Raw genomic sequence first — 12,092 nt, forward strand, 5'->3', positions numbered from 1 at the left:
CTTATTGTAGGGGGAGCTGTTTTATTGGCATTTAGACAACCACCTCCATACTATTTCAAGAACTTCTCAACTAAGTAAAGAAAAAAAATACTTTAAGAAATGAAGGTCAGTCAATTTTAAACATTTCAAGAAGTTTGAAAGTATCCTCAAGTGCAGACCCTTGCAAAGATCATCAAACACATCATGATGAAACTGGCTCTCATCAGGACCGGCCCAGTAAAGGAAGAACAAGAGTTTTCTCTGTTGTACAGGATAAGTTAATCAGAGTTACCAGTCTCAGAAACTGCTAAAAGTTAACAGCTCCCCAGAAAAAGCACCTAAATGCTTCTTCACAGAGTATTTTGGTTTGTTTAACGCTTTTAAGTTACAACATGATTCCTTGATTCCATGTGTTCCTTCATAGTCTGGATAACTTCACAGGGTTCTTGCACCCTTGCATTTTAAAAGTTAAATTTAATGCTTTTTAAGACCATTTTAAGACCTTGATAAATATAATTTAAGATCCCAAAATGTAGTAAAAATTTCTTTGGGAGAAAATGTATTGTATTGGAAACCTTACAATAGCTAATCTTAGTTCTCTTCGCGGTAGCTGAGCTAACTCGGACTGTAATGTTAGCTAGCTCTCCACTAACATTAATTCTCTCCCTGATAATGTTCTTAGCTTGCTGCTAATATTAGCTAGTACTCCGCTAACACAAATTCTCTCCTCGGTAACGTACTTAGCTTGCCGCTAATGTTAGCTAGCTCTCCGCTAACATTAATTCTCTCCACGGTAAAGTACTTAGCTTGCCGCTAATGTTAGCTAGCTCTTCGCTTACCTTAGTTCTCTCCTCAGTAACGTAGCTAGCTCGCTAGCATCTCTCCCCAGATTAGAGGTTCACTGTGGGCCACTGTGTTTTCCCACTGGCATTAAATGCACCGTCTGAAAATGTAATACCTACAGCAAATTTCCATTAAATTTAAGACAATTTAAGACCTTAATTACTAGGATTTTAATTTAAGACATTTTAAGACTTTTTAAGGACCCATGTGAACCCTGCTTCAGTATTCCTTTGATTAATTTACAATATAGGAAAAACCAGGTTGAAGTCAGATGACAAAAATTTGACGTCAGGATAACCTCTAATACATCTGTACATCTGCATATTATGCTTATTATGGTCTTAATGTTTAGGCACAATTATGTACAGTAGAGATTTTAAACATTAACGGTGGTACAGTAGAGTAGATGGTTTGGTCCTGGATGCTTCATAGCAAAGTTCTTTATTACCATTCTGTTCTGATTCCCACAGAAAGCCAGCTGGCCGCTTCTAAATGTTTGTCTCTATCCGCGCTCCGGCCTGGAGCAGAGCCAAGCTAATAAACTCAGCAGCTCCAAATCACAGGCAAACACACACACACACACACACGCATATACACACTTATACACACACAAATACACCCGCGCTAGGACACTAGAGGAATGCGCGCTAGTGATGAACAGCTCATCCTTATTAAACACACTTTTACAAATGCCAAACTCCTCAGCATGTTACACACACAGGTCTCCAAACAGAATTAAGGTCAGTTAGCGGCAGCGCTAGCTGTGAGAAAGCGCTACGAGGGGACCCGCCGAGGGAAGGGAGCACTGCATAGATACAAAGTGGATCAGAGTGGCTATTGTCCAGCTTTGAGATTTATCTTTGCTCAATATGAGTCAAGCTGTGTTATCTAGAGGTCAAGTTCTTCCCAAACCCAGGGATTCTCAGCAGCTGCTGCTGATGCCACCGCCTGCACCACCACCGCCTCACCAAAAACCCGAACCCAGGTGTCTCCTTCCCTTAGCTGGACAAGCTCGAGACTTAGCTGAGACTAATATTCGAGCTGAGACTAATATTCCTCCACGTCTCAAACAACTGCTCAATGAAATGGATCTAAAGCAGAAGGTAACGTTTCATGCGTCTCATTGTTTCAAGAGTCTAGCCTCCTCATGGAGAGGTATCATGAGAACCAGCTAAAAACCTGACGGCGCACAAAATGTCAATTCTGTGGAAAGGAGACACCACCGGCTGAAGAACGAGGGTCACCTTCAAGGCTAGAAATCAAGACACTAAACGAATCCTCTCCTCGTGTATTTCACCCAGCCCAGGAGAGGCAATTTTCACAGCGCTCCCTCTGAGCTAACAGCCTCTCGGATCCAAATCAGCCATTATTCTGAATAATACATGCGTCCAATCAGCTGCCTTTCATTCTGCGATTAGGTTTCATTTCATATTGAGTCTGAAAAACAGCTCTTCTAAGCTCTTGTGTCTGCAAAGTATGCATATGTCTGTGCAGTCTGAATACATAAATGCATTAGTTACTAAAACCTGATTTTTCCAAAGTGGTGGCTTTTCAAGCCCAATCCCATTTCACCCCTTGGCCCTACTTACTTAGGGGTGGGCAATAGTATATTGTATACAATATATCGTGACACAGAAATATCATGATATTAAAAATCCATATCGTGATAATAGGGAAGGTTTGTATTATAAGTAGTCTATTATTTACAGTGAAGCTTTAAGTTTATTTATTGTATAATTGTTTTATTTTATTTTTGTTTGCAGTTTTGCTGCATTATATCATTTTATGCTATATTATTTATTTTGCCACATTATGATTATACTGTTATACTATTATACTGTGATCCTCAAATTAATGAATTATTTTTCTGTTTTCCTATATTGCCAAGTATATCGTTATCACAAAAATACCCTAAAATATTGTGATATTATTTTAGAGCCATATCGCCCACCCCTAGTAGGGGTGTCCTGATTCTTCTCTAGTTAGGCTGGAGGGGTAGGTTAGGGAAAGGGTTAAGGTTTGTTAGACCTTTAAATAAAGATTTTTCAGATGCTTATTCAAACCTAAGGGTATGAGATTTACTGGTAAGATATTGGAACAAGCGACCAAAAAACTCTACAAATATGAGTAGCGTATTTTCCTTGTTAAAAGTGATGATTAACACAATTTTACCATAGATTATTGTTATGTTTCAATGGTTTGTAGTAGTTTGTCTCAGTGGCTAGCTAGCTAACTTTCCTGTTCCACCTTAAATGGTGCAACAGATGGCAGGGGCTGCAGCCTTTAAGGCGTAACGGAAAAATAAAATAAAATAAAAGCTAATTAAAGCTAATTCCATCATAGAGAAATCACGGAATGGACAATAATAATTATTTTCTGAATCATCTCCCCCTTTTCTGAAGACGTACCATAAACCCATGAACCCTAAAATTAACTAGCTAACCAGCAGATAGGTTATAAAACTTTAGCTCATCTGATAACGTTTTGGGTGCTTGAAGAGTTGTCCCAATTCTTAGAGGGAGGATTTTAACCCTTCTGCTAGTAACTCTGTTCCAAGGGGAAGGGTTACATTTGAAAAGAAGGGGTAGGGCTAAGTGGTGAAATGGGATTGGGTCTTAGATTAACCCTACTGGCTTATTTGTCATCCAAAGCCCATCAACTATAAAGGGAAGTTGCTGTTACAAATGACCCATAAGGAAATGTGACAATAATAATATATTAATTTTAAAACACAAAAACGTATTAAAATCCCCATTCCTGACTGCAAATATTTTTGAGCACAAACACTGTGTTTCTGGCCTTACCTTAAGTGACATGTGTGTGCTGTCATGAAGGATCATCTCCTCAGACAGCAGCAGAGTTCTGTCCGGGCTGCAGAGATCCAGCGGCTACAATACAAAATTAATAAAATTGTAGCTATGGTAGCAGATTGAGTATCAATCATACAGACGTATCTAATTTCATTACAGTCATAACAGGCCATAAGAAGACAGCATGAACAGGCTGAGGGGACGGGAGCGTACCTGCACGAATACGGGAAAGATGAGGATCTTGGGGGCCAGGGTTACGTAAGTGCCGTAGTTGGAGTGGGGGAGATGGGACTGGACGATGGTGCAGTTCTGGTAGTTTGCGAAGCTCTGTCGGTAGGCTGAGGGGGGTATGGTGGCAGTTTTGCTGTTCAGAGACCTGCGCAGGGTGGCTCGTGCCTCCAGTGCTGGGTCCTGTAGGTATCCTGTGCTCTGCTGAAGCCCTCTAGAGGGGTGGGACTGATAGATTCGGCCTAAATAATAATAAAAAAAAAAACAGATACAATTTAGATTAAAGATATAGAAGATCATACAAAGATGCTGGATATTACTGTGATTTAATCATGATTATAAAAGTATTGCTAGGTTACCTAAACCCCCTTAACTACTGTAACAGAACTGGAATATATGAGCTTAATTAGATTATTGTCTTGATGAAACAGCAACTAAATACAATATAATAAAACGACCTATGTAATATATACTAATCACTATCATCAAGTTACTTTATTTCAATAATTTAGCTCAAAATGTGAACCATATATTATATAGATGTATTAAACACAGAGTGATCTATTTTAAGCGTTTATTTATTTTATTGTTGATTATTATGGCTTACAGCCAATGAAAATCCAAAAATCAATGTCTCAGAAAATTAGAATATTATATAAGACCAACTGGTACTTTTGGCAGTGTGGGCAGTGTGCTAAATCCTGCTAGAAAATAAAATCTGCATCTCTATAAAAGTTATCAGCAGAGAGAAGCATGAAGTGCTGTAAGATTTTCTGGGAAAACACTGCACTGACTTTAGACTTGATAATAAAACACAGTGGATCAACACCAGCAGATGACATGTCTCTCCAAACCATCACTGATTCGTGGAAACTTCACACTAGACCTCGAGCAGCTTGGACTGTGTGTCTCTTTCCAAATGAAATGTAAAATTTACTGATGATCAGTGATGGTTTGGAGAGACATGTCATCTGCTGGTGTTGGTCCACTGTGTTTTACTGTATGATGTACTGTCCCAAAAACTTTTTCTTAAGGCTCAAGTCCATTTATTGTTTAAGAAATCTGCAACTGCATTTAGTACAAAAGAACAAACATTTGTAGGAGATCTATAGTAGCTCTTACCAAGAGTTCCTAGTGTCCCATTGCTGTCTGGATAAACAGGCTGTAATATCTATACAAAAAAAAGAAAAATCAGAATCAGCAGCAACAAAGTGTTTATTTAGAAAACTTTCTTAATAAGAAATTACTGCTAAAAACTAATACACAGTTGTCACAAAGATTCTTTTTTTTTTAATTACGCCGATTACCTATATGCCGATTACCTCACCCACTCCCTCTATCACTGGCAACACCAGAAGGGTGAGGACTAGCACATGCACATTTTTTTAAACTGCTGCTGATGAAGCATTACCAAGTAGCAGAGAGTACAGCGTGCTCAGAAGAACGCGCAGTAACACAGCTCTTATACATCAGCTAACAGAAGCCTGTGCTGTCCAACATCACCTTGGGAGTGATGACGGGAGAGTGCTATTTACCCACCCAGAGAAAGCATGGTCAATTTTGCTCTCTCTGACTCCTGCTTCTGAAGCCGAAGCAGCAGGGACGCTGACTCTTCTAATCATAGTGGAAGGAGTGGGCTATGAGTTTCCACAAAGATTCTGACATTCACCAATGTTTCCTTATTTGGTAAAACATACTACTGCTGGCCAAAATGACCCTGAATTAATATCAATTTACCTTAATCGCAATTAACAAATGATTTTTTTTAAACATTTGAACACCAGGTTTATTATTCTCCTATAAATAATACTATAAATGCAGAAACTACTACAAATCCTGAAAGTTTAGTCATATCTTGAACACAGATATGAGGTTGAATATCCGAAGTATAGTCATATGTACAAGGCTTATAGAGTTAATAAATGATAGACACAGCATTTTTCTTTGCTCCAAGGGAGCTGCTTTACTGGCTTGGAGTTTGAGTTCTGTGACTACACATGCAGCAGTATGTAGTTTTAAAAAGGACATTAATCGAACACACATAGTGGGAAAGTAGTGGAACGTATTAACAGTATAAAACATCAACAATATATAATTGATCTTTAAATGTTGATTTTAAATTAATTTCAGAATAATTGCCCAGGCTTAGAACAAGTCAATCAAAACAAGTAAATGAAGAGGTAGTACATTGTCTTATGCAGTGTGTTTAAGCTTGATGAGCACTTAAGACACTCCACTGAAGGCTCCTGTGTGCTCTGAACTGGAAGACACATGCCCCCCCTTATGTATAGCGGTCTGAAGGTCAGGGATCACAGCATGCCATGTTGGCTTAGTCATTCTCAAGTCAAGCAGAAAGAAGAACAGATGTATAATAAAGAATTGATCTACAGTAAATCTGCAGGGGCTGGGAATGTGGGAGGTGCTGGAGTAAATATATATACCTGGTTTCCCGGGTTCACGGGGGACAGGATGATGTAGTTGTCGCCGTTTGATGATGTCACCCGGGTGCCCTTGAGAGTCTGTGTGCGTGTTTTGTAGTCGTTCTCATCCCGTTTCCCCGTCCATGACCAAGACGGCTCCCCGCCTCCGCTTCCTGTGCTTTCAGAGCTGCTTCCTTTCTTACGGCGTCCAGGTTTATGGTTGGAGGGGCGAGACAGCAGGGGCGGAGTCTTGTTTTGGGTCTTGGCGTTGGGGGAAAGCGTGTCGAAGCCGGTGGGTTTGTACGAGGGTCTGTGGATCAGGCCCTCGTAGTAAGGCTTCATGACTGGCATTGTTCTCCACACCACCACCGTGATTTCATTCCTGCAATTTCTGTAGGAGAAAAAGATATTTTACATTTAATATATAGTATCATATGTTTAATCCTTATTTAATAACCTGCATATATCTTTGCGATATCTTGCACCCTGTACAAGGCACGTTGTGATGCTCATCGCTATCATACACCTCAATTTTTCTACCTTGCACTTGCATCGTTTAAATAGCAGCAGTTCTTCTAAATACATTTACACTGATGGCATGGTGATTTGGAAATGAGGTGTGTTCAATAAATACCTGGTGTATTGTTATCTTGTCAACAGAAAACACAGGTGCACCACTAACTGACTGAAATCAACCTAGACAGTAGGGCTGCAACAATTAGTTGATATAATCGACAATGTCGATTATTTAAATTTGTCGACTACAAATTAATTGTCGACTAATCCTTAATTTGTAACAGTACCACATTACACAAGTGCTGGAAACAAAAGTGCAATGGAAGATGGGTAAAGGGCTCACTCAGACACACAGGTTCACTCAACTCAACTGTCTGCGTCTCCAAAAGTGCCCAAACACAAGAGATTACAATTTTTTTATTTACACACTAAATATTAGTACTCTCCAAGTCCAAGTTACAACATCTAGACATTAAAAGGTCTTTTAAATCTCATGTTCAGCTGTTGAGATGGTGGACATCTCAGAAATAATCGCTGACTGATCGACTAATCAGATTAGTCGACTACCAAAATAATCATTAGTTGCAGCCATACTAGACATACGTCATCAGCCAGATGTTCATTGCTATCTTGGCAGTAAACTGTCAACACAGGTGACAGACACCCACAGCTTGTTACACAAACATTAACATGCAGCAGTGCACAAGCCCATAGCGTGTGCCAGTTGGGAGCTATGCAAACTTTTAACAATAAATCAGCAATAAACAGAATGAAGTCTAAACGAGCAGGTCAGTAAATACTGATCTGATCTTTCCACAGATAAGCATCACACACCTGATGGCATGGGCCAGATCCACACACTTCCAGTGCTCCACTGGTTGACCATTCAGCTGCAGTAATGTGTCCAGCTGTTGCAGGCCTGCCTGGTGAGCCGGTCCACCTTAAAATACAACAGAAAAAGAGTCAACATCATGACATAAAGTAACATACAGAATTTAAAAATTCCATTACACACAATGTCCCAATACTTTTGCCATGTTCCTTAAAAGCTTAAAGGAGAACTCAGGTGTAGAAAAACATGATAAAGAGTCTAACAACTAATCTTTGTTGAATAGCCCACCTCCGTTCTCTCGCAGCTTTCCGAGATCCAGTCATTTTTTACCCTTTAGAATGGATGATATGGGGCATATTTCGCTTTTTAATCGTTATCCAGGCTCAAACTTTTTTACTTTTTCTTTAACATGGCAGTACCCAGAGATTAGGTTACACTACGGGTTGCACTTTTTAAGTTATTATTATTATTATTATTATTATTATTATTATTATTATTATGTCATTTTAAATGTCAGAGCTGTCCAGAGGTGTGAAGCTATTTCGAGCCTGGATAACGGTGTAAAAAGCGATTTATCTGCAGGGGCAAATATTCCCCATATCATCCAGGCTAAAGGGTGTTTGGACAAACTGTTAAAAATGACTGGATCTCAGAAAGCTGCAGGAGAATGGAGGCGGGCTATTTAACACAGGTTATATGCAGTTGCATATAATCTACATTTAGTTAAATGTTAGTTGAGATTCTACAAGGCATAAACAATGAACCATCAATGTAAAGTATCTACAATCTACAAGTATGTTGTGTTTTATCATTACTTAAGGATTTTAGTTGAGACCCATAGTGAGGTGGTTCTCGTACTGGGACAAATGTGGAGTACAAACACATACGTTTATATTTTAATAGAGATCATTATAATAATTATGGAAAGAAAAAAAATAAAAGTGCATGTTTACTAGTAGAAAAAGTTACAGTATATACTCTTATTGCATATGTTGCTATTTCGCTAATAGGTTTGTATTCCAAAAATGGTAAAACGGAAAAGAAAAATCAAAACCTCCAAAAGAAGCCAAAAAAAAAAAATAAAAATATATATATATATATATATATATATATATATATATATATATATATATATATATATATATATATATATATATATATATATATATATTTCAGGTCACTTTAGACATTCACATATCCATTGATCCATTCATCATGAAATTTGGACACAATGTAAAGAATAAATGTTAAAATTCAAATGATGTCAAAATGTTAAGTATAAGGAAATGTTAGGTTTTTACATGACTTGAAGAACCAACGCGCTATCATACGTATATCACTGCATATATCAAATCATGATTCTGAAACTGACCTGGGTCTACTGCCTGCACTCGTACAGGTGAGTCTGAGCAGATGGTGAAGCCGAATCCATCCTTGCCTCTCAGAATGGTAACCTGCATGACAAATTACACAGAAGTGGGGTTACATCAAACTGCTCCAAACTGCAGGAACTCAATTACTCAATTATCCCATTACTCCATGAATCTGTCTGGGTCAAGCACTTAAGGTCTGGGTCTGCTCCATTCTTTCCCAGCTAATTTAGGAATTTAATCGAAAGCTCCTCACTGGGAACCTCCAGACCTCCAAGTGTGCCTAGACCTTTGAGCAGACTTATTGAGCAGGCTTCTCTGAACTGGCTTTTTGAGTTCTGGGCGAATTTGTTCCAGTAACGAAGACAAATGCAAGGATTGGCATCATTTCATATAACATATTGACCGCTGGGACGGCTTTTGTCCGAAGCGCAGTAGACAAGACCTCCTGCTGACCGAGGTCAAGCAGAACATGTGCCGGAGAAAAAAGATCTCCCCCTGAGAGCTACTGTACCCCAGCAGAGGTCCAGCTCAAATGCCACGGCTCCGACCCGTCGGAGATATTAAAAACTACAAGCTGAGAAATTAGTCAAGGGTTGCTGGGTGATCGGGGGAGGCCTGGCAAGAGAAGGAAACGTCTGGCTTCAGAGCGCTGCCAGGGCTCGGACAAACAGTGGAGAGAGAGGGAGATATTTGGACAGGGCAGGGGCGAAACACAGCGAGAAGCCGCTGCCAAACTAAACAGGGAAATGTGGAAAAAAAACAAAGTGCCTCGCATTGAGCATGACACTAGGTGTACAACAATAAAGAGGAGAGAGAGAGATGGGAGAGTGAGAGCGAGAGCAAGAGGGCGAGAGACATACTGAGAGAGAGAAAAAGAGAAAGAGAGAGAGAGAGAGAGAAAGTTTTGACAGCGCTGCAGATCTTCGCTGGTATTCCACTCGTTTCCTCTGGGTCAGCATGTTGTCCTCATTACCTTCTCCTTTGGTTTCACTGATGAAATAATTATCAGTCCAGGCATTTTTCCCATCCCTCCACCCTGGCTGCTCTTTTGAGGTCTGGGCTTCAGAACTGTAGACTCTTCAGACTGTAAATGTTTGTACACTTGGCAGCATCAGCCCAGTAACAGTACCTAATGTAGGCTCTTTTCCATTGTCCTTCATACATTATTACAAATTCCCACTGATCTCCTGGACCAAGCTTGAAAAGCTCCAAGATTTGAGTGTCTTAAGTGTCCAAAACCCCAAAGTCAGAAAAGATTTGGGACAGTATGGAAAGACTTTTATTTCCTAAAAGATTTTTGATGTTTTGTCTGTTGAACTTTTAAACCTTTCATTTGGTAATCTACTGTAAAACCCATTCCCACATCGCAGGCCTTCAACACTTTTTAAAAAAAGTTGGGACAAAAACGAATCAAACGAAATGAAAAAAGCAGCCAAACGCCTGTACTTTTGACCAATTTAGGTTATGCTTGCAAGAATATTATCTATTTGGTTCCATAAACAATCATGGGCCTCTCTCACCAATGTCATCCTCTGAAATTTCTCAACTTTGTTCTTAAGAAAAGCCAATAGGTCACATCAAATGCAGGATGTGCTTTTAAACGGCACTTTTTTTCACAGCTCTGCTTCTATACTGATGGATCTTATTGTCTTTGTAAAACCAAAACAATTTCCAAATAAGAAAAAAAAAATGAACGACTGGTGAACAAGGCCCCAACCAAAAGACTGTTTTCACATTTAATCATGTGGAACACAACTGGCTCTTCTATGGTGATGCTCAAATAACCATTTAAAGCCCTTGTAATTTTAAGAGTGTATTACATGCAGTACTTAGAACGTATACATACAAAATAACCTGTACATAGTTATATTGTGTAGCTATAAGAATGAGGATTTTTGAACTTGGACACTCTCAGAGTTCAAGAGGCCAGTCTAGACACAAACAACAAGGTCAACATAAGGTTAGTTAAAATGCTATATTGCAACATGCTCAGCAGTACTGCCCATATCTACTGGTATATTAGATGTTTCCATATTAAATGGCCTATTTATGAAGTACTCTCACAAAAATGAAGGTGCTTCCCCTTTTGGTTCCATAAATTTCCATGTCTGTAAGAGTTGTGGAGAGTGTGGAGAACTTCTTTATGGTCAAAATAACTTTCTTGACTTGATAAAAAAAAAGGGTCCTCGCTATTTTTTTTTGTTTGTTTTAACACTGACATCTCTATTAAAACAACAACTAGAACTTTACTCTCAAAGGGATGCAATAGAAGAACTACATTTAATTGCAATAAGAACAGTGTTTGTAAGCATTTTCTGTGTGAACAATCTTCTAAAGGTCGAAAGAACCTACTTGACTTGATATAAAAGAGCTTGTTTAATAATTTAAAGTTGTTGTTTTTTTACACAGACACTTCTCTATTAAAATAACAAGTAGAACTTAAATCTCAATGGGGTGCCATTAAAGAACAACATTTCATTGTAATAAGAACAAATGTCTTTGTGGACAACCTTTTAAAGGTTGAAAGAACCTTCTTACCTTGGTATGAAGCTGCTTCTTTACCAATTTAAAGATTCTTTAAACTGACCTGACATCTCCATAAAAAATGGTTCTTTACGGAACCAAAATATTTTTTTTCCCTGCTCCTTCTCAAGCAACCATTTGAAGCACCTATATTTTTAAAAGTGCACCAATAATTCCACATCACTCTTCATAATTCCATCTCTTTTCCATAATTCTATCCCACGTTCAGTTTATCGTAACGTTAGCGTAAAACGTCTGGACCAACCTGAGGCAAGTTGCGTTCGATGCAGAATCTGCAAAGTCCATGGATGGTATGCATAGCTCCTGACCTACACCTGCCCATACATGTGCTCCTCTGCTCTACAGCTGTGACTGCGGTTTCTCAGCAGGCTAAAGCCCCGTAAGCGATGCTGCTGTGATGGTGCTGCGGTTCTGTGCACGGTGCTACTGAGACTAGGCATGCCCACTCATGGGAACCGCTCAGTGCAGAAGAATGGCAGGAAGCCACCTTCCAACCCCCCAGCCTGTGGCCAGGCAGTATGTCTGCACTTGATAAGCCAACAGGCTT

The 12,092-nt window shown here is 39.2% G+C and overlaps 1 protein-coding gene across 3 annotated transcripts in view; it reads right to left on the bottom strand.

Moving 5' to 3' along the window:
- LOC103021936 (regulator of G-protein signaling 3) overlaps positions 1 to 12,092 on the bottom strand; it is a 63,812-nt gene that overhangs the window by 24,433 nt on the left and 27,287 nt on the right. For 2 of the 3 annotated variants that reach the window (XM_022667430.2, XM_022667431.2), the window contains 6 exons: positions 9,001 to 9,082; positions 7,631 to 7,736; positions 6,302 to 6,671; positions 4,983 to 5,031; positions 3,846 to 4,102; positions 3,627 to 3,710 (listed from right to left, as the gene is read on the bottom strand). In XM_022667430.2, coding sequence (XP_022523151.1) covers positions 3,627 to 3,710; positions 3,846 to 4,102; positions 4,983 to 5,031; positions 6,302 to 6,671; positions 7,631 to 7,736; positions 9,001 to 9,082 — 948 coding nt within the window. Of the gene's footprint in view, positions 1 to 3,626; positions 3,711 to 3,845; positions 4,103 to 4,982; positions 5,032 to 6,301; positions 6,672 to 7,630; positions 7,737 to 9,000; positions 9,083 to 11,789; positions 11,988 to 12,092 lie in introns of those variants that run through there. The other variant, XM_022667432.2, reaches the window with a different exon arrangement.

Source organism: Astyanax mexicanus, chromosome 22, assembly GCF_023375975.1.
Source record: "Astyanax mexicanus isolate ESR-SI-001 chromosome 22, AstMex3_surface, whole genome shotgun sequence".
NCBI lineage: Eukaryota > Metazoa > Chordata > Actinopteri > Characiformes > Acestrorhamphidae > Astyanax > Astyanax mexicanus.